General features: G+C 36.7%; 3 protein-coding genes across 5 annotated transcripts in view; 1 reads left to right on the top strand and 2 right to left on the bottom strand.

The window, feature by feature from the left end:
• The window catches only part of LOC110103391 (protein PAT1 homolog 2), a 26,003-nt gene extending 16,688 nt beyond the window's left edge, over positions 1–9,315 (top strand). The window contains exons 3-6 of one of the 2 annotated variants that reach the window (XM_028698186.1): positions 4,060–4,113; positions 5,258–5,330; positions 6,381–8,405; positions 9,050–9,315. In XM_028698186.1, the coding sequence (XP_028554019.1) occupies positions 4,060–4,113; positions 5,258–5,330; positions 6,381–8,405; positions 9,050–9,186 (2,289 nt within the window). In that variant the 3' untranslated portion in view covers positions 9,187–9,315. The remainder of the gene's footprint in view (positions 1–4,059; positions 4,114–5,257; positions 5,331–6,380; positions 8,406–9,049) is intronic. The other variant, XM_020832083.2, reaches the window with a different exon arrangement.
• Positions 9,316–13,105: 3,790 nt separating this feature from the next.
• On the bottom strand, positions 13,106–17,171 carry LOC110103419 (pentatricopeptide repeat-containing protein At3g53360, mitochondrial). 2 transcript variants are annotated; one of them, XR_002303954.2, is made up of 3 exons: positions 14,881–17,171; positions 13,979–14,589; positions 13,106–13,857 (listed from the first exon to the last, which is right to left on the bottom strand). XR_002303954.2 is itself a non-coding variant. In XM_020832133.2 (2 exons), the coding sequence occupies exon 1, from the start codon at positions 16,952–16,954 to the stop codon at positions 14,915–14,917; it is 2,040 nt and encodes a 679-aa protein (XP_020687792.1). In that variant the 5' UTR covers positions 16,955–17,171; the 3' UTR covers positions 13,106–14,589; positions 14,881–14,914. The 2 variants fall into 2 exon arrangements, 1 of the variants encoding a protein (XP_020687792.1); XM_020832133.2 differs by having other exon boundaries at positions 13,106–14,589.
• Positions 17,172–17,400: 229 nt separating this feature from the next.
• Positions 17,401–19,032, bottom strand: LOC110103384. Its single transcript, XM_020832075.1, has 3 exons — positions 18,900–19,032; positions 18,564–18,806; positions 17,401–18,257 (listed from the first exon to the last, which is right to left on the bottom strand). The coding sequence occupies exons 1-3, from the start codon at positions 19,030–19,032 to the stop codon at positions 17,401–17,403; spliced, it is 1,233 nt and encodes a 410-aa protein (XP_020687734.1).
• Positions 19,033–27,144: the final 8,112 nt, after the last annotated feature.

Raw genomic sequence — 27,144 nt, 5'->3', positions numbered from 1 at the left:
TTGAACTTGAACTCATGATGTGGACTGAGTTAGATGAGTCCTTGAACTCAAATGGTTTTGGAGCGAGAAGCTTTGACTTGAACATGAACATGGCAAGGAGTTAAAAGCAAGATAACTTGAACTTCATCATGGTGGACTAGCTTGAATTTGACATAAAATATCAAAGGACCCAAAGATGAACTAAGAAATATGGACTTGTTTCTAAATGAAGCATTTGAGTTGAACCAAGCTCAAAATGAATGAACGAAACTCATGCAAAATTGAACTCAAACTCAATAGGACTCAGACTCAAATGGGCGCATTGATAACGATTGATTTGAATCAAAAGCCTCTCATTTGAAAATGAGGTCATAAGTTATAAAAAGAAATGAGGTTTTTTCTTTATATGCTAGAGAGCACTGACAGTCACTACAATACTCTTGTGATATGAAACTTTCGGTTAGTAGCAACAACAAGTCAGCTTCGGCAGACGAGCACTGTCGAATGGCAGTAAGATGTTGATGACTATGGGTCACAAGTTATTCATACATAATGACTATCTTTCAAGTAGGAGGAGAATTTATATCAAGAGAAGCCATAAGAGATGTGTCATGATATCCAGGTGCCAAAAGATCCCTATGACAAATGAAATTTTGAGAAGACTTGTCTTCTAGGACGGCTCCTGATAACTGCATCACCTCTTTCGCTCCTTGATGGACCTGCATAGAAAACATAATCAGAAGATATGTTCAAGTTCTCTCTCCAGAAATGAGTAACTGATATTACATTCCAAGAGGGTGTTGGTGGTTAGACTATCAATCGGCTCGCGGACATTGTATGAAATATTGAACGATTGCCATAACTTGATAACTCCAAAAATAAGGAAGAGTTGAATGTTGACCATGCGAAGGACTTGAATAAAGTAAACCAGAAAGAACTTGATTCAAGCGCGACTTGAATAATTGACTTGGATGGACTACAAGGGACATTGTAGAGAAAATCATCACAAAATACAACCAATTTGAAGCAAGAATCAGCGATTAAATTGCAATTCAAATAGCAAGAGGATTTGTGATACACAAGCGCTAATTGACTAATCATAAATTACTCAATCAAGATCAGTAGAGGGTGTAATGTTCCATAGAGATAACACAAGTTTGAGAAATCAGACCTCAAAACTCGATAGTATCAATCACAAATGAACGAACATGATCATCCAAATTGAAAATCACATCGGTAAAAGGATGATGAAATTAAAGTGACTTCAAGCTCTTCAATGAAATTGATAGCCTACACAATGATATTCTACATATTGATAATACCAATGACTAACAACAAAGCTATATCGAGTTCTACAACTTAAAGGCAGGGAGACTTTACGTTAGTGCACTATGTTACCGCCTACGAAAAAAATCACAAAATAGTGCACGACAGCAATCTAGCCCTGTACAAGAGCAGCGAACAATTTATTTAGAAGCTGCACGCCACGCCACCGGAACTGCAACGCTCGTACAAGCAGACAGAAGCGTCGCATTCCAGGATACCCCTCGCACCGATGCACTTAAATTTGTATACACATAGGCACACTAAAAGGGGTAAATATAATCAAAAACCCGCATGGGCCCCGGCAGCGTGTTATTGGTACACACGTGACGTCTAGGGATGCTGCGCGGGGTTGACAAATGAATTCAGGTTCGAAACCGATCCTTATACAGGTCAATAAGAAGTCGACAGGGTTCGAAACCCATTAAGCAATATAAAGTTGTGGCGACCGTATATTTGCTTTAAAACATTTCATATAGGCTCAAGGCCGTACAACAATATGAATTCACTAATAAAAGGGCTCAAGCCACAAACCGATCCTCTGTCGACGCCGACAGAGTTGACAGGTTCATCCATAAAAGAAATGACCCCACAACACCCCGATGATGCCGTGTTGAATCAGATCTCAACGAGGGGTTTCCCATATTTTTCAATTCTCCATATATCCAATATTCATAAGCTACCACCCAATACCTATAAAAATCCAAAAATCCAAAGCTCCACAAAAATCTCAAAATCCCAAAAATCCAAAAAATATTTAAAATTGAAATCATCCATCCGTATTTAAAGCAAAAACCATCCACCCTCCGCAACAGTCTGCCAGGGTGGACAAATTCAAATATAACTCTAGCTCACAAAGAGCCAAATGCCTAGTCGAAAATATCACTAGGATCCATTCTCAAACAATCTTTTGCCAGTAAGGACGTGGTACGTGTCCTCTAACCGGCGGTTTTGCCGCCAAATGGCACCGCAGGATAAACGGTTACGACGACCCGGGGCCCTCTGAACCAAGTGGTTTTGCCGCCAAATGGCACCACGATATACCGGTTATGGCCAGCGCCGTTACGATCCTTATTGGCATCAAATCCTTGAGATATGAATCAATAGGATATGATCGATAGGGCACAAAGCCCTCTGTTAGCTAAGGTGGATGCAAATTTGTCCCCTTAGACAAACATTCAACCCTGGTCTACAAGGTCCCCTTGGACGAAGCAACCCATGGCTGCCGACAAGGATAATTCTGTCAGGTTGGGTCGACTACCTCCTCTGACTAAGTAGACCAGGGACCATGATGGCCCGGGACGACGGAACCATGGGATCTTGATCGGGCCCATCATCCATTCCCCCACCATCCGCTTTAAGTGAAAGATGGTGAAACTTCTGTTTTAAATATCAAATTTCCAAATCTTCCAATTCTCCAAATTCCCAAAACTTTCCAAACCTTTACAAATACCCAAATCCAAACCCAATTTCCAAATTCAATTTCTACCAATACCTAAACCCAATGCTGCTACTATATGTCAGATAACACGTATACTCTACGTTTCTGATCGACGACTAGCCTTAATCGAAAGTTCTCTCTCGTGATCGGGAGGGGTAATTAACTATAGGGGCTTGCGCCTATAGGAAACCAGAACTCAGATCATAAAGTCCTCACAAAATGAGGGAGAAATCTCTAGGTAGTGTCTTATCTACAAACCCATCTGCCTTCCAAAATTTACCCCGGAACTTAGTTCGTTAAAACTCCCTCGCCGAATAAAAAAAGAAAATTGCGCGGCGGGGAGGCTGGGGCCGAATTTTCGGAGCCCACAATCATATCATTTGCTAACATATACATCACTAATCAAAAGTTATATACAATAACTAGAAGTTCAATCTATAACATCTATCAATCACAACCTTTTGGTTACAAAAGAATAACACAAAATACAAGATAATAAACTAAAGCTGCAAATATGACTCTTAACAATCTCACTCAACTCGTTCCCTTCATGAATCTGAAATCAGTCAAATTCACATAATGAGCTTAAAAATCAAACCAAGTCAAGGACTTCAATGTTTGAGAAACAAATTGAGATCAGTGTCTGGGAAAAGAAAATTGTCTGTCGGTTTTAATTTTTAAATGTTCAGGAAAATAGGCAATATTCTGAGCAACATTCCAGTTATATTGATTGAATATGTAAAGCAACTGACTTTAATGTTTCATTTAAGTCAAAGAAGCTGTTGTACCGACTAGAAATTCTAGTTACAGAAGAATCAATAATTTATGGATAGTTTTCTTGGATACTTCGTTTAGCTGTTTTTAGTAATATGTTTTGTTTCTTTTATTCTTTCCTGTGGTCAAGGAAGGACAAATTGGTTTGCGCGGTATTGCCTAAAAGTAACTGTGAAGGTGACAGCCTCTTTAGATATTTCAAATTTACAAAACCACATCACTCTAGTTCTCTTTCTAATTGAATGATCAAAAAAATAATTGAGATAATATCTACGCTTCTATTGCATAAAAGTAATTGTGAAGTTGAGTGATGACAGCCTCTTGAGATATTTCAAATTTACAAAACCTCTTCACTCTATTTGTCTTTCTAATTGTATGATAAAAAAAAAATACTTCTGATAATATCTACGCTTCTATTTGTGCCTTTTTACAAGTTTTTTATCAGTTTGCCTAATTGTTAAGTGGCCGTTTAAATTGGCATATAACTTTACTGTGGATGTGCACCTTGAAGTTTGAACACTGACTGTCATTTTGTTTGGCAGGGTGAAGTTTTGTGTTCGTCATACGATGATGATCTTGCAACCACATTCGCGAAGGTTCATTGATCTCTACCATCCCTTACTTTCATTTGAAGGCATCTTGAAATTCCTAAGTTCTATGTATGGGAGGTTGCCTAAAGCAAAAACTGTGCTTTCTTTCTTTCTCTGCGGCATTAATACTTCTGAAAAAAAAATTAAAAAAAAAAATTATGCATTTTTATTTTTCTGGGGTCATTAAAGTCTCGGCCCTTAATTTGTTGCTGTGCATCCAGTGTGCGCTAATTATGTTTCTATAGAATAAACTGATACATCTCATATGTCGTGTAATTTGCAGGAAATCCAGTGAATTTAATTCTATGTGCTCTGATTGGCTTTTTCAAATGTTTGCATGCATAACTAGTTTTCCACTTGTTACAGTAGCTCCACATCCCCTAATTTCCTGAAAGTTAACACCTTTCTATTCTAGTTTATAAAATAAAATATCGCATTAAAGGTTTTTTCTTTATTACACTGAAGTTGTAAAATTTTACTGAGCATTTAATGATTTCAGTTAAAGGTTTTATGGGTTCCCCATATTTCCGTTAATTGCAGAGGTTATTTTTAAAGGATGTTTGAGCTGTCTTAAGGTGTATTGATTATAATTTTGAGGGTGATCTTTAGGTATTGCTTTTGTATGCTTATAATATGATAAATTGGTTTGTGCTTATCATGAGTTTCAGAGTGTACTTCTAGTTTTTCTCATCTTAAAGTTGCACAACTTCCATATCCTATGGTTCCTTTCCTACCTGATTTGTAGTTTAATTACTTAAATACCACGTGCTATTTATGATATTTATGGAGCTAAATTTATGAAATTAAATGCAATGACAAGGCTTCTAGTTAAATACAAATTATCTTTCAGAACATTCCTATAGTTGGGTGATATTAGGAGCTGCTATTTTCATACCCCTGTTCTTTTAAGTTCAAGGAAATAATGGTTACAGGCTTTGCATATTTGTTCTCCAATATGCACAATGGTCTTTGTTTTGTAAATACTGGTGTGTACCCTTCTTCATATGCTGAATTACTCCAGCATTTTCTTGAATATTGTGCATTAAAGCTCGTGCAGTTTCATTATCTGAATTGAGTAGGCCACTCATTTGTATTATGTATGATAACTACAATTTCAGAATCCTTGATTGTTTTTCTTTTGTGCTTTCAGTTGAACAGAACTGTTAGTGAACCAAAGAGTGCAGGCGTTATTGGTGATAGAAGAGGGTCCCATTCTAGAGAAAGTGAGTATTGCTTGCCAATACAATTCATTTTTACTTTAATTCTCTTATCTCAGACCCTTGGCATCAACTTTTTTTTTTACTGGTTTTTTGTTCTCGCTTTAATTTCTTGATTTAAAAATGGTTTTATTGTTTCTTCTCAAGGCGCTTCATGCGATTGGGAAACCATGGGCGGTAGAACTTGCCTTGTAGAAGTATATTACATAATTGTTTTATACGAATGAATTTGTAAGTTGAGACACAGGCAAGGGAGCAAGACTCAAACCCAAGATCTCTTGATTAATAGCCAACGCTCCCAACCAATAGACCAAATTGAGTTGCATAGATGTGTATTATGACTACTAGTTTCTTTGCCTTGAAAATTGGGAGATGATCATATGTAAGAAAATAAGGGTATAGTGATGGGGGCCTTAATTTGAATGTATGATGTTTCAATGCTGTTGTTATCCTTATATAACAATTTATTTTCAATGTTTTTTTTTTGGTTACTCATAATTACTTGCTTATTGTAGCTTCATGCATACTGTTCACCTTAAAAGTGTGATATAATTTCCATAAATGAAATTCTTCTGTTATCATTCCCGTTTCTTGTGGTGCTTGCGCTCCTTGTTTATGTTGGTAAAAATTGTAAAAGCCACTGTACAGTGTATCAATCTGCAAGATGAAGTTTAGTGTAATTGTCGTATATCAGATAAATTATTTTCATGATTTTAGTGATGCTTGAATGTTTATTTGATTAAGAAACTTCTAAGCAGCATTTTATGTATTGTTTTTCATTATCTACAAGGATTATAGAACATAGCCCCATGTCTGTGCCCCCCAGAACAAATTAATAGAGAGAGGGGAGGTAGAGTTTTGCCTATGTATGCTTGAGTTCTTAGAAACTGTTTGGATTATTTTGATTGGGCTTCTGTCGAAGTGACTTGTGATGCTTGATTTCTGTTTTTCTGTTGTATGCTGGGACTGACTTTATAACTGAAAATTATGTTTTAAGAAATGCAAAACTTTTTATTTATGCTTCATTCAGCTAAAGGTTTCTTGTAAATTCTTCAGGTTCTTCCACTGTAGACTGGACACAGGAATCAGACTTTTCAAACTGGTTAGATCAGCAGATATTAGATGCTGAAAATATTCAAGATGGTAAAAGATGGTGGTCGCAACCTTCATCCCGGCCATCCGACTCCAAGTTATTGTACAGAACATCTACTTACCCTCAACAACCGCGGCTACAACAACAATTGAGTGAACCAATTTTTGTACCCAAATCATCCTTCATATCACTCCCCTCTAGTGGTCAATCACAGCCTTCACCACATCAGCCATACATACTCTCACATACCACTGGCCGCCAACTGCCTTTCTCTGGACAAAATCTCTCACCCTCTTCTGCATCACTTCATTTAACTGGACTTCCTCGTGATTTTCCACATGCTCACTTTGCTCCTTCAGATCTTTCCATTAAACGTGGGCCTCCTAATCACTGGATGAATCAAGTTTCTCGTTCTTCAGGGGACAATTCCACCACAGTACCGGGGCTGTTTCAACAACAGCTTCATCATCAAAACGAGTTTATGCCTTCACAACTTTTAACACATCAGCAACAACTGATGGTTCATCTCCGCCCATCTCTGTCCCATCTTTCCCAATTACAGTCTCATTTGTTCAGATCTCATCCTTCCCCCTCTATGATGAACGAAAATAGATTTGATGCAATTCATGGCATGTCTGAACAGAGAGAACCACATAGGTCAAAACAATCAAAAGGAAAACAAAGCATGCGACATCAACACAGTTCTGACACTCTCAACCAGAAGATCCATGGCGTTTCATTGCAGTTTAGATCAAAATACATGTCTGCAGAAGAAATTGAAAGCATTTTGAGAATTCAACATGCTGCAACACACCACAATGATCCCTACATTGATGACTACTATCATATGGCCTGCTCAGCAAAGAAATCTATTGGTTCAATGCTGAAGCATCATTTTTATCCATCATTTATCAGAGACATTCCTTCTCGAACACGTTCAATTAATGAGCCCCATGCTTATCATCAAGTTAATGTGCTCCAGAGGATCCCATTTTCTTTCATCCGTAGGCCACGCCCCCTTCTTGAAGGTGAACCACCAGCCACTCATGGTGAAGAAATCCTCGAACAGAGAACTTCTGTTAAGCCCCTTGACCAAGAGCCAATGTTTGCTGCCAGAATCACCATTGAAGATTGTATGTGTCTTCTTCTTGATGTGGATGATATTGATCGCATTTTACAGTTTGGCCAATCACAAGATAGTGGCTCCCAACTCAAGCGGAGGCGGCAAGTCTATCTTGAAGGTATTGCAGCATCACTTCAGTTTGTTGATCCACTTGGAACCAGTAAAGCTGGTTACTCAGTTGGACTTACTACAAAGGATGATCTTGTGTTCCTTCGGTTAATCTCTCTTCCTAAAGGTCGCAAGCTGATCTCACGCTTCCTTCAGCTTCTTTATCCTGGAAGTGAGCTTACTCGCATAGTTTGCATGGCCATCTTTCGCCATCTGAGGTTTTTATTTGGTCGCTTGCCCTCTGATCCAAGCGCCATTGAAACAACAATAAATCTTGCTCGAACCGTCTCTTCATGCGTGCAAGGCATGGATCTTAATGCAATAAGTGCTTGCCTTGCTGCTATTGTTTGTTCGTCAGAGCAGCCACCTCTCCGTCCTCTCGGAAGTTCTGCCGGTGATGGAGCCTCTATTATAATTAAATTTGTTCTTGACAGAGCAACCTACCTCCTTACTGACCCTCATACTTCCAGCAAGCATAGCATGCCCAATAGGGCTCTATGGCAGGCATCTTTTGATGCCTTCTTTGTCCTTCTCACAAAATACAGCCTAAGCAAATATGACGGCATTTTGCAATCATTGCTCATGCAGTCACATGGTGCTACCTTACTTCAATCTGATTTAAACAGGGCTATAAGCAAAGAAATGCCAGTAGAGCTCTTGCGTGCAAGTCTTCCCCATACAGATGAGCTCCAGCGTAAGCAGTTAATTGATTTTGTTCAAAGGTGTATTCCTGTCATTGGATACAGCACCCATGGAGGTAATTCTTTGCCCATAACCTCTGAATCAGTTCCTGGTTAACACATTTATTGGGTTGCAATCAATGAAGACTCATTCTAGCTTATATATATGAAGCAAACTTCTAAAGGCAAGTGAAACATGTTTTTGGCTAGCGGAGCATAAAGAGTATGAAGCTAGAATTATATTAGTTTGGCTCAACCACTCGTGCCCAGTTCTACTGATATCGTTCGTAGAATTTGCTGTTCTTTCCAATACGCAAGTCTTTAACGCTATTGGAATGGTTGCTATAAGTGTTTTCATTTGAGGAGTTTGGTTTAGTTGCTCTGCTTGGAAACTTGAGAGAATTTTAGATCTAAAATTTGTACAGTTTCTAAAATTTGTACAGGTTGTAATACAGAAAAACTTTTTAATCTGCATAAATGATGCGACAAGTGCAATTATACCAATCTAGTAGGTTGGTAAGGTGATGCAGATGTCTTCCATTTGCTTCAGACTTACACACCTTGTTGTAAAGTTGTTTCTCCCTTGCATTCTGTGTGTGATTGTATTATACTTCATGTAGCATTTATAGCTCAAATGATCCAAAACTCCTCTATGTATTCAATACTTATTTGATAGATAAGTGGTATAGTTTTACTTGATTTGATTGCTTTAATGCTCCAGGTATCCTTGTCTTGGTATTTACTTACCCTGCTAATAAGGAGAAAGTATTCTGTGCAGACACCGGATCTTTCAAAGGTGAATCAGAGCGCGTCACGTCATTTGGTACACAACAGGTGCATAGCCGCGGTATACAGTAAAGGGGTGATATGACGTATTCTGATTTACCTCCATAAGACATATGGTGTCCGCACAAAATAATTTTCCCTTAATAAGGGAGAAGCATGATGTTACTGTGCTTTTGTAATGAATAGTTTCTGGCTTTTGTTTGTCCAAGCTTTGGGATGATTATTTTCTTGGAACTTAGGTGCCATGTACTTTCAAATCGATCCAGAACGTTTGATTATGATAACCTAAAATTTGCCTGTTGTGTGAGGTGCGTTGTTATTTTTCATTATATTGTTCTTTATCTGATCAGACTACGTTTGGCATTTTTCAATGCCTTGATTGCTTCGACGGTAATGACGTTGGATTTGGTGATGCCGAGGCTTTGAGTTCTCTGTATTTTTGCCAATTTAATTTGGGTGTTGCGGCACTAGGTCCAGCGTTGTGGGCTAGGCCTAATTTTAACATTAAAATAAATATTTTCATAAAATGAAACCCATTTTCTCATTCAAGCCAGCCGACTAGAGAGAAGATATTTCTAGAGAGAGAAAGCTAGGGTTTGGACGACTTTAGTCTATTTTTTGCTGCCGGCCAGTTATGAAAGTTGTATGGCTCAATGTAGGTTACATTTCTCAGTTTTCAAATATACAAGAATTTTAAAAATTTCTTAATTCAATTTATAATGTTGTTAAGGAGAAACTCTGATAAATTTTTACCAACAAAACATTCATGGCATAACTTTTTGTAGGTCATCGATACAACAGTTTTGAAAATTTAGATATTTTCAGAAAATTTTCACTTGATAAATTGGAAAATGTGAGGTTTTTGATAAATTTGAAAAAACTTTTGGTTCCAAAAAATACTATAATTAAAATTTCAAAATAGTATTCTAAATAATCTTTAATAATCTGATAATGTTATGAAATTATGCAAATTTCTGCTCAATAAATAGTTATATTACCTACTGTTAAAGCACTACACAAAATTCTGAAACTATTTGCTTTTGAATACGTGATTCTGATATCTTATATGTATGGCGGAAGTTATGTCCTGGTGCTAGATACATATGATGGTGCTAAATACATGCTTAGTTATGAAGATCAGATATGCGCTGAGCATTGGAAGTCATAAGGGCTTATTTTCTAATATGCCAATACATGAGTCTAAGGCTTGAGAGAAATCTGTTATTTTTTACTCTAATATATGAAATATTTGTTTATTTATTTTCAGTGCACAAATTACTTTAGTATGAATATATGCAATTAATATTACGATCAGTCAATTACATTTCTTATAAACTATTTTTTAAATTTAGTTAAAAGCATAATAAATGAATTGTTTAGAAATTTAGATCGGTGGATGTGACCTATTGAGTTGCATTGGCTACAAGAATCCTTCTCCATTATGTCCGGTTAAGAGTCAAATTATCATTTAAATCTAATAAAAAAGGTCATTTCTAACCAAGTCTTTTTAGGTCCATCTCTACCTTTCTTAACATAAGTCAAATCTAATATATCAACTCTCATAACTGAATCATCAGAAAGTTGACATTTTATGTGTTCAAACCAACTAAGGCAACTCTTTCTAATCTTTTCTGCCACAGGAGCTACTCCAACCTTTTCACATATATACTCGTTTTGCATTCTATCTCTAAGAGTGAAGCCACTCATCCACCTACATATTCTCATCTCTACAATACTTAATTTTATGCTTTTCTTTTAATGGCCAGCATTTTGCACCATAAAGCATTGCAAGTCTTACCATCATTTTATAGATTTTGCCTTAAGTTTGAGGGGGTACTTGTCAATCACACAATAGGCCCGATGCATTCCTTCATTTTAACCATCTAATTTGAATTCTACTAATAATATCCACATCTATTTCACCATCATTTTAGACTATATACCTGAGATATCTAAAATGAGTACTCTTGTTAACGACTTGATCGCCCAAAGTCATAATCCCCTACTAGATATATTAATATGAAACTTACACTCCATGTATTTGGCATTAGAAACTCAAAAGAAAACCTTTATACTCTAACATTAACCTCCATAATTCAAGTTTTCCTTCAACTCTCTCTCTAATCTTATCAAACAAAAAGAATATCATCAACAAAAAGCATACATAGAGGTATATACTCTTGCAAATGTCTAGTAAGAACATCCAAGACAAAAAGATATTGGCTTAAAGTTAATCATTGATGTAATCCAACTAAAATGGGGAAATACTTAGTCAAAGGTGAAACACAAGTAAAAGCTCATGCATACACATCCTTAATGACTTGAATATAAGTATTATTAACTCCTTTTTTTTTCTAGAACTCTCCAGAGCACTTCTCAAGAAACTTTATCATATGCTCCCTAAATCAATAAATATCATATGTAGATCCTCCTTATTCTCTATATACTTCTCCATCAAACCTCTCAATAAATGTATAACTTTCATAGTAGACCTACCCAGCATTATCTAAATTGATTTTATTAATACGATAATAAAAATAAAAATCTCTAGTTTCATTTAGGGTGTTAATATCACTAAAATCAATTGTATTCTCACAATCTTCATTAAAAAGCTTATCAAGATGTAACAAGTAGCAACATAAGAAAATAATAAAGAAAATAATGCAGAGATAAAACGATTACATTATTATTAAGTAAGCGAGAAATCTGATTTTGTAATGAATAAAACTTTATCTAATTATTACAAGGTAATGCCAATCATGATATAAATGTTCGGGAATAGATACACAAAGTGACAAACAGAACATACAAAAAGCTGATGGGTAGCTAACCTAATTCAGGCAGGGCATGGTTGACAGTTCAGACAAAGGGACTTGTCAATAGGAAGTCGAATAGTCATACGTAGTGTTGGGTGGCCAACCGAATACTCTGAGTGATGTAGAACCAAAATGCATGGCCCGCCTTAATTTAACTTCAAATGTTAAGCCTTACGTGGTGTAGGCATGTGAAGATCCTATTTGGACGCATCCCTTACATTGTTAGTGGAAAGGATTTAAGTAGTTTAAGTTATTACGGGAACCACAAAATTTAAGCCATGATGGTTGTCTTGTAGTTTTAAGCCTTACGAGGCATCAACAGTTTTAGATCATATTGAGACGATGCCTTACAATGTTGGCGATCAGTGCGGAACTGTTCATAGCCCAAGATGGGATTGTCCCCCTAAAAAAAATAAAAAACATTTAAAACAGAGGTTATTTGGCAATTTTCGCTTCCAAATTTTATTAATTTGTCCTAGCCTACCTCTTTTCACGCACAGCAAGCCGCAGCCACCCCGTTTTGTTCGTTTCTTTCACTCTTACTCCGCCTGAAATCAACGCCAATCGATGCTCCTACCTCCATTGCCTCGCCTCTCGCACCGTCCGAACTTCGAAATTAGGCGCCACCACGCGGGAGCCCCCGTCGTTTACTTCGACTCGGCATTTTGTTTCGTTCGCAGTTCTCTCCGTTCCTCTGCCGCCAGCCCGACGCCTTATTTTGGTTCGTTTATTTGGCTTTATTTTTGTTGTCTTGAAATTTTGAAATGGAGTCACATGAGGGGTAAGTTAATGATTTCCACTCATATAAGAGGTAGGGATGGTGATGTCTTTACCTTTATCTTGAATGTTTATGTCATCAGATCAAATGGAGGTAATAGATATTTATACACTCACCCTAGCAAAACTAATAAGTGTTCTCTTGGCAGTGAGGGGGCTCGACAATGAGAGGGATCCCTATCTTGCTTGTTATTTTGGAGATATGATTTTTAAACTAGCAACATAGTGGTAGGTTAGATAGATTAACCCATATGGGTATATCTTTGAAATCCTCCTCAATACGAATAAATCAGATGTCCAATTTTTCAAAATAAACAGCCTGCCATTTATGAATCATGGCCACGGTTTAAACCATCTTCATGTCCTCAATATAACAAAAATTGAAAAGAAATAATCCATCCAACAAAGACAGCAAGTTGAACACATCTTTGATCTTCCAAAGTGAATTTACAGCAGTAAGAAAGTTACCGTAGAAGGAGCGTTTTCCGATAGCTTGCCCCACAAGCACATGGCCCCAGTATTTAGCACCTCCATCGACTCTTCATCTGACAAAGTAATTTTCTACTCAATACGAGGGATATAATTGAGGGAAAACTACTCATTTTGAGGAACATAAGAAAAATGAAGACCCTTCTACTTCATCTGAGGTGGGGTGAGGACTGATACAGTGGCGAAGCTTCTCCATGGCCATTTAAAGGAAGGAACACGCTAATATCCATGGCCAAGTCTGTGAGGCCACAGGCCATTAGGCCCCTTGTAGATCTGAGTGGAAATCAAGAAGAAAAAATTGCAAAAAGAATGGAGGAGGAAGAAGCCGCCGCACATAAAAGAAGCCTCAACCGTAAAGGCCCACTTTCACCTCCAAGACTATAATGATCTGCCGATGTCAAAGCTGCTTGTTAGAGCACCAAAGAAGCAATCGGAAGGACCCTTGCCGGATACCATTCTTATGGAGGAGAGCATGCCAGCGGATCTGCTAATGGGCAGAGGGAATGACAAGCAGGCCTAAAGTGGGCAAATAGATTTTTTTTTTTCTTTTACTTCACTCAATTTGTGTTGCTTAAGGAAGATCAATCAAAATATTTTGGTGGGGGTTTGGTGCTTGTTGTCACCTAGCTGATTGGCGCATTGTAAGAAACTTGATGCCCTCCTAAGAAAGTAATCATTCTATCAATTTATTTGCTAGCAGTGCTTTGATAAATTTGTATAATATGTCAATATATCAGTAAAATAAACGCTAATCATTCTAAAACCAGGTATCAAAGACTTACATCTGGAGTTGGAAAGATGAATCATAATCGAGAAGTTACAATTTTTTTCTGCTGAGAATTTCTCTGGTGCAGAACCTCACAAGTATTCTAATCACTTCTCCTTTAAAACATGCTTGCTGTAACTTGAAAATAGGATGAAGTGGATAGAACACGTTTTGACGTGTTCAGAAACAGCCTGATTGCGCGCTTGCAGCTTGATCAAGATAAAGAACAAAGATCCTTCATTTGTTTCAGATTCCATGAAGACCAGGAAGGCCTGCTTTGCCCTAATATGTTGAGTGCTCATCTGTTCATGCTATTTTCTTGTTAAACTGGTGGAAAAGTGAAGTACCATGCTAACCTGCAAGCTACTCTTATTCAGATCTTCAAGGTGACCAAAATGCTCGCAGAACAAAAGATACCTGAGGGCCAATTAACTGCCTCAATGCTTAGATTTCAAAACTGTTCTTCTCACAGCTTATGTATGTTATGGAAAGGATACCATCATAAGCTCAGATTTAAAATCCATCGCAAAATGGTTTGCAATCAACTAGTGGAGAATATATTGCCTGGAGTCCCTGGGCTTTCCACTAACGCATTTGATTGCTGGTGTCTTTAAGAAACAAAATAAGCTGGAAAAATGAAATAAAAAAGTTTGTAAAGCTAACTTGAATTCTTTAGCCTTGAATCCAAAATTTGAAACCATTTATGAAATCCTTGTACGCTTTCGCTTTGTCATATGATAATCAAATCGAAAAGCTACTTTACAAGTAAATACATTTGAAGACATTTCTAGCATTCTCAGCTCAAATAAATGATTGCTTTAATTAAAGGAATCCACAACATAAAAGCTTTCTCCATAACCAGACTATCATAAAAAGAGTAGGAACTTGCTTCATTTCAATTCAAAAGCAAAGACTTACCACAATAGTTACACCAAAAGTCTGCAATTGCATGTCAGGCAGCAGCACGACATCCTTCAGTGCTATAAGGTTCCCCTGTTTCCAGATCTTTCAACCAACTATGTACATCAACCCAGCTTCTCCCTGGTTCCTTTGAGAGTCCTAGACTCCTCACCTTATCTCGGTGTAAAGCCTTGCTATCCCATATGCCCATGAAAGCATCCATAGTGGATAAAGAAATGTGCGGTGAAGCATCTTCTGGTTTCATTTCCAATATCCTTTTTGCAATATAATTGACTAGTTCTGCATCACCATGGACTTTGCATGATGCAAGCATGGTTTCCCAAACTAAGTTGTCTGGTTCAAATGGCATGGCATAAATGAAGTCCATAGCCTCATTAAGCTTGTTAGAACGGCCAAGGAGATCAACCATGCAACCATAATGTTCCATCCTATGCTCCAGTCCATAATGCTCAGTCATCATATTGAAGTACTCCCAACCCTCAGCAACTAGACCAACACGACTGCAAGAGACGAGAATACCAGTGAAAGTGAATTCATCGGGCTTAACGTCTGACTTCTGCATCTCACTGAATAAATGTAGAGCTTCTTTCACAAAACCATGCCGTGAAAATCCCATGATCATTGCATTCCAAGAGATAATATCTCTTTCATTCATGTAATCAAAGACAGTAAATGCAGAGTTTATGCTTCCGCACTTCGCATACATGGTTATAAGAGAGTTTGCAACAAATAGGCTAGAATCCAACCCCATTTTTTCAATCCTTGCATGCATCTGTTCTCCCGAATGAAGGCTTGATATTGTAGAACAAGCACAAATTACACTGGTGATACAAAATATAGGTGGGCTTTTCCCTTCACGTAGTATATGAAGGAACAATGAGAAAGTTTCTCTTCCAAGATCATTCTGACTGTAACAAGTCATCATTGCAGTCCAAGAGATAGCATCCTTAATCTTCATTAACTGAAACAGTTTCTCAGCCATTTTAGTTTCCTTGCATCTTCCATAGAGTGTTATCAGTGAATTGCCAACTGACACATCTGAAAAGAAATCATTTCTAATGACATAAGCATGAATTTCTTTACCCTTACCAATATCCTCCAAAGCTGAGAAAACCCCTATCATGCTTGTAACAACAAATGGATCGACTTCCATCTTTTCTTCTATTTTTTTCTTGAACAAAAATGCCGCATTTTTATAGTAACCATTCTGCATGTAAGCCACCAACAGTGAATTTAATGAGACTGCATCATTTTCAATCCTGTCAAAGACTCTAACTGCTTCTTTCATCCCTCCACATCTCCCATACATTGCAATAAGCGCCGACCCCAATGGACCATCCAATTCAATCTCGAGCTTAATCATGCATCCATGCACTTGGGTTGCTTGTCTGAGCTTCTCAGGTTCGTCAAAAACCTTAAGAACACTTACAAACGTCATTCCTACGGGCCAAACTGCCCTGCAAATCATCTCCCTGAACACCCCAAAGGCAGACACCGGGCATTCATGCCGGTCACAATTCGCCAAGCAGGTGATCACGGTAGTCCAAGACACCACATCTTTCTCTAAAGTCTCGTTGAAAATTCTCCATGACTCCCCTACCTTACCGCACCTCGAATACATATCAATCATTGTGCCAGCTACAAATGTATGCTGGGTAAAGCCAAATTTGAAGGCGCTACAATGTATTTGAATCCCAGTTTGTAAATCTCTGCCATTAGCGCAACCAGTGAAGATGCTACCAAACACAAAGTTGTTAGGCAAAATCCTTAAATTGAGCATTCTCCTGAACAGTAAAATGATATCGTTGATCCTGCACGTATGAGCGTAAGCCGAGTTCATTATGGACCAAGTAACGGAGTTTGGGTGGGGAATTTCGTCGAACAGTCGGTGGGCGTCCGTGACAGAACTTGAAGTATATGCATAAAGGAGATTGTTTGATAGGAAAATGGAGGAAAGTATGCAGCCGAGTTTGAAGGCGAGGCCGTGGACGGCCCTAGGATCGGCGAGCCGGCTTCCTTTGAGGAAAGAGGAGAGCTTGTCGGAAAGGATAGAGTGGTCATAGGATTGCATTGGAATGGGAAAAGGGAAAGCTTTGGTAATGTATTCATTGCTTGGTAAAGGTAGTCTAGGGTTTAGATTGATAGGACTGCGTTAGACTTGAGATGGAAGAAAGGATATCACAATTTTCAAACTCTTCCAAATTTATAGCGGCCATTACCTCAACCGAACTATTGGGTTGTGAGCGCGGTAGCTGATACTCAAGATACCTTACGCTGCACTGCTAAACATATCGTTATATATTTATTTGATGGCATCTGTGCAAAAAATTAGTTTAAATAAAATTATTTTTAACGATGAATGAAAGTTTTTTATATGGGGTTTTTACATACATACTACTATATAACACTCATATTATATATTTAACATCTAAAATTTAAATATTTCATATATACCACTCAAACACAAACTTAGGGTATATCTGCTAATACAATATCTGCTTGAACACTGATAGGGAACTATCGCATGTGCGTCAAAATCTGAAAATGTTCCTTACAAATCCCAAAAGTTCGATAGTCTACCACATTGAGTAGCTGTGCATGACGGTGATTGAATAACTCTTGCTCGGCAGCGTATCGCCTTGTCGTACTTCCACGATAATCTGCTAAATGATATCGATATCCGCGAAATGGGACAATCAGTCTATCAGTATTTGCATAACCAGAATCAACCAAAAAATATTTGTTGCGGGGTAGTACTTCAAACTGCCCTTGTTCTACTGCCCATCTAAGCACACGCATATCAGCAGCAGATCCCTCCCACCCAGATGCTACATATACGAACTGTTGATCAAATGACACTGCAGCCATTACATTCTGTGATGTAAATCCCTTACGATTACAATATCGATTTTGTAAATGAGTACTTACGACAGTTGGAATATGTGTACCATTTATCGCTCCAACCGTATTTTTGAAGAATGGGTGAAATTGTTCATTTGCACGTATAAATGGATGACAATCAACATCTACTGTATGTAAACTTATAAATTCATCCGACAAAGACATAATTGCCTTCAGAACTTGATTAAAGTACCTGCTAACTGTTTCTAATGAATGTTGAAAAAGCTCGCATAATTGTCGATAGCTGTGTACATGGGCAACACCACGTAAGAAAATGCCAAGTTGTTCTGGGTTTGGAGTTAACCCATCAATTGCCTCAGGCAAGTTGCTTGTTGGAGTTTCTTCAAATTCAAATGTTACACTATTAGCAGTGAGAAAGTCATCTTCGTACTGGGGCGTCTCATCTTGTTCTAAATTTACTGTTGCAGATTTTTTCTTATTGGATCTAGCACCGTTACCCACTGCGATATTATCTGCGCAAATTTTTTCAAAAATTTCGTATTGGTGGAATGGATGCCGACGATATCGTGAAAGCTTTGGTGTAACCTATAGTACCAGTAAAAGAAATGAGTCATCCTAATGTACGGTTAATCAAGAGTAGAATTGCATAATTAAATATTTACCTGAACAATTTCCTCCTAAAGATCTTTAGTAGCAATTGGTATGTGTAATCCCTCATTCCAGCCCCAACCACTTCGATTTGTTAGTTGATATAGTGTACGGAAATTAGCTTTCATATTTTTGAATCTAATCATGACCAAAGATTGTGTAATATGTACCCAAACGACTATTCAAGACGTTAACAAGATTCGGCCACTGCTCCTTCCTTAAGTTACCATTACATATATTTCCATGTACGAATTGCTCATATAGAAGCTTGGCTAGCACAACATTGTGCTCCTCATGCCACCTAGGATTTCTATACGTGCTTTTAGGATTGTTGGAGATAACTTCATCTACATTATGTTGGGAGCTAGAGCTACCATGAACTAACCCTTTCCCTTTAAGAAACCTCTTCATTTCTATAAAAAATTAAGGCAATATGTAGTAAAATGATAATTCATTTGACCCCACACTTTCAATTTAATTATATAGAGTATATTCATGAGTAATACCCTTTCGTCCTTGAAAAACTCTCCAATCAAGATGAGAACCATAATTTTTGAGATATATGGCATTAGATGACTCGTTGTTGCTCACGGAATCAAAAATATCATTGTCAAATTCGGTGTAAAAGGATCGCTTCATTCTGATTTTAATTAGCCTAACAAACGTACTACCAATCAATTATTTGTAGCGTTAAAAAAATGGACTTACAGATATATGAACTACGACAACTTCATTTAACTGAAAAGAAATTTGCTTAACAATTTAATATAAGATGGAAATAGTACAGTACCAAAAGTTATGCAGATTTTTATACAGATCCTACATCAGTAAGAAAATTTTAAAGAAAAAACACATGAAATATGTTAGTCTACCTACACATTGCGAAAATTTAAAAAAAAAATTAAGAAACTCTCAGGAAAAATAAAAAAAACACCACGTTAAGAAGCTCTCACCTGCCAAAAATCAGAGAAAGGAAAAAGTTGTTTAGCGCATGTCTGAGGAAGTGGAGCAACAATTCTGGGAAGAAGAAGAAAAATGGGAGAGGTTTTAGTCGGAGCAACAATCTTGGGAAGAAAAAGAAATATGGGAGAGGTTTTAGTCGGAGCAACAATCTGGGGAAGAATAAGAAATATGGGAGAGGATGAGTCGGAGCAACGCTCTGGGGAAGAAGAAGAAAAATTAAAGAGGTTGAGGCGACGGGGTAGAGCGCTGGCTTCGTTCCTTTCGGTAAATAAGGGCAACGGTAGAGCTTCACGACAGGGGCGGTGCTGGTAAGTTTTCCGCCTAACTTTAAATCCCGTTAAATCCACCGAACTGAGGGATTTAGTAAATCCGGGATTTAAGCAGTAAATCCGTAAATCCGGGATTTAATAAATCCTGGGATTTAAGGCGCGCTGTAAAACCGTTTGGTTGGATTTAGCTTAAATCCGACTTAAATCCCGCTGTAAATCCGTTACCAAACAACCCCTTAAACTCAAAGATGTCACTCCGTCTCTCTCCATTTCTTCTTCCCTAGGTTTCCTACGTGAAAGCTAAATCCCGTCCAGATGTTACAGCGAACCTGAAGTCGCATAGCTGCATTTATCTCTCTTCCTTCTTCTATTTCATCACACAGTTGCACTTATCTGTCTCCAAAATCCCTATTCCAAATTGATTTATTTGTTCAGCGGATTAGGTTTGATCTAAGTAATTGTTTTGGTTTTTTTTTAAGATGAAAATTACCCTATTATTTCAGGTTTATGTAAAAAAAAGTGGTGTTGAAATTGTCTTATTTTCTCAGTTCAAAGTTGAAGAAGAAATTTCTAGTGGGTGACAAACTTCGTGTAGAATGGATTTTTATGAAGAAGTAGGAAATGATTTATGTTGAGAGACTGAGAGAAGGAAGAGCATTTTTTGTTACATTTAAATATGGAGGATTTTGGGTTGACACCAATGACCACTTTAGAAAGAGATATAATTGTGGCAAACAAAGAACTGTCAAAATTGAGAAAAGATGTATGAATTTATTTATGCTCAAAATAGAGATTCTTATAATATGTCCATGGCTTAAATGACATAAATATAGTATGCATTATCACATTCACAGAACATTGCTGAAGGAATACAAAATGATAAATTCTGACGTTGATGTGGTAGAGATGGTTAAACTTTCAAGTGAAAATTTTTATGTCGAGTTAGTTATCTCAGTATAAGAAGTAGATAGAGAGCAATCAAACACAAACCTCAAGGTGCTTGTCAGTGCTGAATATATGACAGAATGTTCTGTTATCCATAATTGTTGTATTTCAGGTGTTCCAACTACAAGTGTTATAGATATAGGTATTGACACCTTCTTTAATGATGCAAAAAGTTTCAAGAATGCTCTCTAATCAGTTGCCATAAAGGAGAACTTTGGGGTGCAGATAAAATCCAGCGATAAGAAACGTGTGATTGCAACTTGTTCTTATAAAGGTTGTGAATGGAGAATTCGTGCCTTCTTATGTGAAGACACTCAATCTTTCCAAGTTAGGAGAGTAGATGGAGTACACACGTACCTTGGGATAAATCGTGCTGGGAATCGGCTGGCAACATCTGCTTGGGTTGCCAATGAGATTCAGGAGATGGTGAAGAGGTACCGAGATATTCCACCAAAATAAATAAATAGTAGTCTAGAAAAAGAGTTTAATTTATCCTTACCTTATATGAAGCTTTGGAGGGCAAGAGAGGAAGCTCGTGATGCCTTATTTGGTTCAGTTGATGACAACTACAAATGGATTCCAGCATTGGCTGCATAACTCCTTCATAGAAATCCAGGATCACATATAACATATGCATTTAATAGTGAATATCATTCATTCCAAAGGTTTTATGTTAGTTTTAAGGTATGTGCTGATGGATTTCTTGTTGGGTGCATACCACTTGTCAGTTTGGATGCATGCCATCATAAATCGAAGTACTTAGGTGTGCTGCTGTCGGCCAACTCCCTTGACAGAAATAATAGCTTATTCACTTTAGCATTCGCTGTTGTCGAGACTGAATCCAAACAAACATAGTAATGGTTTCTCCAAAATTTGGGAGAAAAAATTGGTACTTCCTTAAGTTCTTTGTATTTTATATTAGATATGAAGAAGGGTTTGGGAGAGGCAATAAAAGATGTATATCCTGAAGCTGAGCATAGAATTTGTATTCGCCATTTGTGGAAGAACATTAAAAAAAATTCCACTGTAAAGATGGCCAAAAAGTTCATGCACTTGTTTGGGAGGCAGCTAATGCTTACACAAGTATATAGTTCAATGAGAAGCTAGAGGAACTATGTTAGTTGAGCCAAGCAATGTACTCGTATCTTGTTTCTTTACCATGTAAGTGTTCATGGAGTCAATTCATGATTGGGATATGTCATGCTGCCAATACAAACAATTTTGCCGAGTCATTTAACTCATGTGTTAATGATGCTAGAACCAAACCTGTTGTGGACCTCATAGATATGATATGGGGAAAACTTATGGTGCAAAGAGCTCAGCGGAAGATGAGTAGCTTGACTTGGCAACATGAGTTAGTCCCAAATGTGGAGGAATATATTAGAAATATCACTACACGGAAAGACCATTTTGTTGTTTGGCAATCTAGCCTTTTCAAGGCTGAGGTAGAGGGACTCCATTCGAGACATATCGTTGATATTGAACGAAGAAGATGCAGTTGTAGAGTGTGGCAGTTAATTGGCCTACCTTGCATTCACGTTGTGGCTTTCATTGGTATGAAAGAACATCCTTTGTGGCATACGTATGTTGATGATTACTACCACGTTCACAGGTAATTTATATACATATGAATAATAATTTGCATACAACAATCGCTAATTTATCTACTTTTTGTGGCATATGCTCTAGGTACATACTTGCATATGATGAAGCAATTTCCACATTACATTGAAAGGACCAGTGCCGAGTTACAAAGAATACTGAGCATGTTGGTGTACCGAACACTTGTAGACCAAGACGAAGACCTAGGAAAAAAATTATTAATTTCTTGGAGCAAGATAAGAGGTCACATAGGTGTGGAAGATGTGGTCTATGGGGGCATCATAGGAGTGCTTGCAAAAACCCGTTGCAAAATAACAATTACAAGGAGAATATGCGAACAACAGTTGGACAGAGAAGACGTACAAAGTTGCCCAACATATGGAATACAAATGATCAACAACTTGAAGATTTCGAGTATTCATACGTGGCTGGTTTGTTAGGGATGATATCATTGACTAAACATCTCTGTGTTTTTTGATATAGCTATTTTAATTTTTGGCTAAACAGCTCCTTATTTTTTGATACATCTATTTTAATTTTTTGGCTAAACAGCTCCTTGCTTTTTTATACATGTATGTTAAAACAGTTTTTTGAATTTTCGTACAGCAGATGTGGTCAATAGCTAGTTAATTTCCTAACACCATATATGGTCTGATTCGGTACAGGAGATTTGGTTTATTTTGGTACAGCAGTTAGATTTGGTATGATTTGGTATAATAGATTTGGTCTATTTTTTTAGCTAGTTAAAATAGCTCTTTGTATACGAACTGGAGCATGAAGCATGAAGCATATCAACTGGAGCATGAAGCATGAAACATATCAACTCGAGCTAGTTAATTTCGTGTCTATTTCTGGTTTGACAAATTGTACCATCAAGCATATCAACTAGAACATGAAACTTTTACTAAGCTGTCGGTTTAACACAAGCAGATCGACACAATTTTTATTCAGCAAACAACAAATTTTGGTTATTTATACAAAATATAAGTTAAAAACTACTTGTGTTAAAGAAGATCATTCATTCAGCAACAAGCAAATTTCAGGTTTTGCAAGGTGATCATTCATTCAGCACCCAACAACCATACAAATTTCATATCATTCATTCACTAGTCAAAAACTTACAAAATGGTGCAATAGAGTTCATCAAAACATATTACAAGTACACATCAACCATACATATTTCAACGTACATAATGCGAGTTAGTCTTCACAGGACTTCTACATCATTTAGATAGTTCGACACGACACATTAAACTAAATAAATACGGATAGTTATGTCAACAAGAACAACACAAACAAAGACTTTCATCCCAAGATGATCAAGTCAAGCTTCTTATACATCCTAGCTTCAAAGCCTTCAACTTCAGTATGTGTACCATAAGATGTCTCTTCTACGTCGTATGTCCATTTAAAGTACTTGCAATCATCTTCCATTTGATTATTCAGGCATCTATAAAATTGCCTTTCAGAATTGGGTCCACGGTAGCAAGTATATAACGCACACTGAAGGTGATAATAGCAGTAAACTTGAGAACGTGGGTGCCTGTCTTTCGTAGCAGAAGAATTTGTTGAACTCATTTGAAACGAGCACAATCTGTGAACAAATTTGCAATAAACAAAATAAAGGATCCAAACATAAAGAAATTATTTTTGTTTGAAGGCAACATCAAGATAACCTATTCCGGCGTAAATTAAATAAAGAAATCTAAAAATGAGCAGATCTAACCTAGTCTGGCAAAAATGAGAAAACTACAACTTCTACAAATCTTACCTCTCATGACAAATGACGGATGAGAAGCTGAAGAAATAATCGGAGAAAATAAATGGAAGACAGGGCTGGGTTTAGGGTGCAAAGAGAGGAGCAGATATTACCTTAAGTTCACCGTAGTTTTCATTCAAGATATGCTGACCGATGGTACTAAAAGCAAGCTAGGAGAGGAGTTCAGTGGAAAGAGACAGAGGAGCACACAAGTTATGGATTTTAACTTCTCACGCCCTAAACATCGGGAAGAAGAAACGGAGTGAGACGAAATGGCTTTTTTGAGTTTAAGTTTGTGTTTGAGTGGTATATATGAAATATTTAAGTTTTAGGTGTTAAATATGTAATATGAGTGTTATATAGTGGTATGTATGTAAATAATCTCTTTTTTATATTCATCAAAAATTTATTAAAGTTGAGGTCTATAACTGCTTAGAATCAATTTTATATGAATCAATCAGTAAGGTTTTGAAAATCGGACCGGACAATGAACCGGAAGAAGGAGAGGTTCACGGTTCAACCGGTCGAACCGGGGTCGGACCGGATGATGTAATAAATAAAAATAAAAAAAATAAATAAATGTTAAATTTTCTAATAACATAAACATGACATCAATTAATATAAACATTTCATCAATTAAGTTTATGAAATAGAAACAAATAACATATAATATAAGTGTCGCATCAAATCAGTGAATAAAACATAAACAAATGCATAGCTTTTGCAGCAAAGAAAATGTTCATAATTTCATATCAAGTCAAACGTCAATGTTCAAACATAAATATGCAAATAAATCTAAAAGTCATCTCCTAGATTTGAAGTATAAAAAATTATATCCCTAAATCCTTGTTCATCAAAGCAATCCCCTCCAAAAGCATCAATATCGTCATTGCCAATTATTTCTTTGTCATTTCGAACATCATCATCTGCATATTATAAATATAAAATATTAAACATCTTTTTCAAATCATATAACATAAACTAATTATGAACTTACTTTGAGGTTCTTTAGTAGAACTAGTATTAAGTTCATCAGCAACATGAATGACATCTTTAGCATATATTTCACTCTCTAAATTCTCCAAAATAAGCTCTGAAACTGGTTCTTCATCAAGCGCCCAAAAATTCACCATCTCTATGCTTGTATAATCCAAAGGATCGTAGCTTCTTTTTTTTGTTTGAAATCTAATTATAATTAAACAATCATTAAGTCATACAATCATACAGAAATGATATCTAAATATAATTAAATGTCATATATTCATACATATGCCTCAAATTGAGGTTGTACCGAACAAATACAAGATCATTAAGTCTTTGATGCTCCAAATGATTTCTTCTCTTTGTATGAATTTGTTCAAATACACTCCAATTTCTTAATTTTACATCCAGAAGATGAAGATGTTTGACTAAGAATTCTAACAACCAATTTCTACAAATTTGATGCACTTGATCCGAACATCTTCCACCATTCATCTAAAAAAAGATAAAATATTAGTTAATTAATATATGATATGCATGAAAGACTAAATGTAAGACTAAATGTTTCACTTACCAGGCTGCATTTCTTTGGCCATTGTTAGAGCAATTGGCTTGCCAAAGCTTTCCAAATTATCACGAAAAAGCCTCACTTCATTTATTGTTGTCGATTGTTTAGGACATATATCTTTATTTTCAATCCTTTCAATTAAACCTTGCAGCACTTCATGTTTGTTGCAAAAATTATCTTTATCATATTGAAAATATAGATTAAGAAAATAAGCTGCACAATGTATACCTTATCTTAGCTGACTTTCCCATCTCCTCTTTATAATGCTTGTGTAAGGTTTGTATAATCTTTTGGAATTTCTAAACATTAACTTGATTGCTCTCCTTGCTCTGTACATTCCATCATAAAGAAATCCTAGAGATGGGTTTTCATTAGAATCCATAATTCTTAATAATCGAATTAATGGCCCAGTCAATTTGGAACTTACCAAACAGTCATTCCAAAATTTAGTATCTAAACTGATTGATGATACTTCTTGCCCTTTTACTATTTTGGAGAGCTTTAAATCATGGAAAGCTTTGCTTGTTATGAAAGCCTGTAAATCGAGCTTATGTTCATATATGCTTTTCAAAGTTATGAAAGTTGTAGCAAATCTAATAGCTCCATGCCTTATAATTTCTTTCCAACCTTCTCTTTTTCTTAGCCAAGCTAGAATAAAGGCATGGTTGTAGATAAAAATTGTAACTTTTGAAGCTCTTTTCGCAAGATCTTGAATGTGAGGCATGCTCCCAAAATCTCTAAGAATAAGATTTAAACAATGAGCAGAACATGGAGACCAATAAATGTTGACAAACCTTTCATGCAATAATTTCCCTACCTTTTTGTAATTTGCGGTATTATCTGTTACAAGTTGAACCACATTTTCTAGTCCCACCCATTCAACAACTTCACAAAATAATTCACATAATATTTTGGCATCCTTTGTAATATTAGAAGCATCCACAGATTTCAAGAAAGCTACACCCCTTAGATAATAAATAAGGAAATTAATCAAGGTTCTATTTCTGTTATCTGTCCAACCACCTGTCATGAGTGTGCAACCAATTTCTTTCCAAGATCTTCTATATGTATCTATCAACATCTTACAGTCCTCTTTATAATCTTGTAGAAGATTAACTCTCAATTTATGGTAGGATGACAATTTATAGCCAGGTCAATTGTAGCTATAGCATCAATAGCCGTCTGCGCAAAAGAGGAGTTTATGGCGTTAAATGGGATGCAACTGTTGTAAAACCATCTCCCAACTGCCAAATCAGCTATGTGTATGGCTTCTTTGGATGCCATGACACTTTGCAATGATGGTTGAGAACTAGGTGTAGTTCTTGGCCCAAAAAAGTTATCTATGTCATCTTTCTTTCTCTTCCCTTTATCAAGTCCTTCATGATGTGCACCAGAGGTTTACAACTTAGGAAGTGATGAAGAGGCCCTTTCCTCATCCATATGTTCTTCAACAAACATTGTTGTTTTTTGCTCTAACTCCTCCTGGGTTTGTTGTTTTTTTTACCTATTTCTCTTAGATTTTCTTGCATCTGATGATGAATGTCATGTGGAACTTTTTTGCACGAAGCTATGTTACCTCTAATTCCTGCTAGATGTTATTTTATCCTGTTAATTCATCCACCTTTGTAAATAATCCCACAATGTAGGCATCTATATTATTTTTT

Source organism: Dendrobium catenatum, unplaced genomic scaffold (genome assembly GCF_001605985.2).
Source record: "Dendrobium catenatum unplaced genomic scaffold, ASM160598v2 fragScaff_scaffold_1056, whole genome shotgun sequence".
Lineage (NCBI taxonomy): Eukaryota > Viridiplantae > Streptophyta > Magnoliopsida > Asparagales > Orchidaceae > Dendrobium > Dendrobium catenatum.
This window is presented reverse-complemented; position numbering and strand designations above follow the sequence as displayed.

What these genes read in the sequence shown, in the direction of transcription:
- LOC110103384 (XM_020832075.1), bottom strand. Translation starts at nt 19,032, where the DNA reads ATGAAGCGATCCTTTTACACCGAATTTGACAATGATATTTTTGATTCC. An exon ending in AGTTTTTCAAGGACGAAAGG is followed by an intron (nt 18,807 to 18,899) that starts GTATTACTCATG and finishes AATTTTTTATAG; the next exon opens with AAATGAAGAGGTTTCTTAAA. An exon ending in CGTCTTGAATAGTCGTTTGG is followed by an intron (nt 18,258 to 18,563) that starts GTACATATTACA and finishes AAATTTGCGCAG; the next exon opens with ATAATATCGCAGTGGGTAAC.
- LOC110103419 (XM_020832133.2), bottom strand. Translation starts at nt 16,954, where the DNA reads ATGCAATCCTATGACCACTCTATCCTTTCCGACAAGCTCTCCTCTTTC.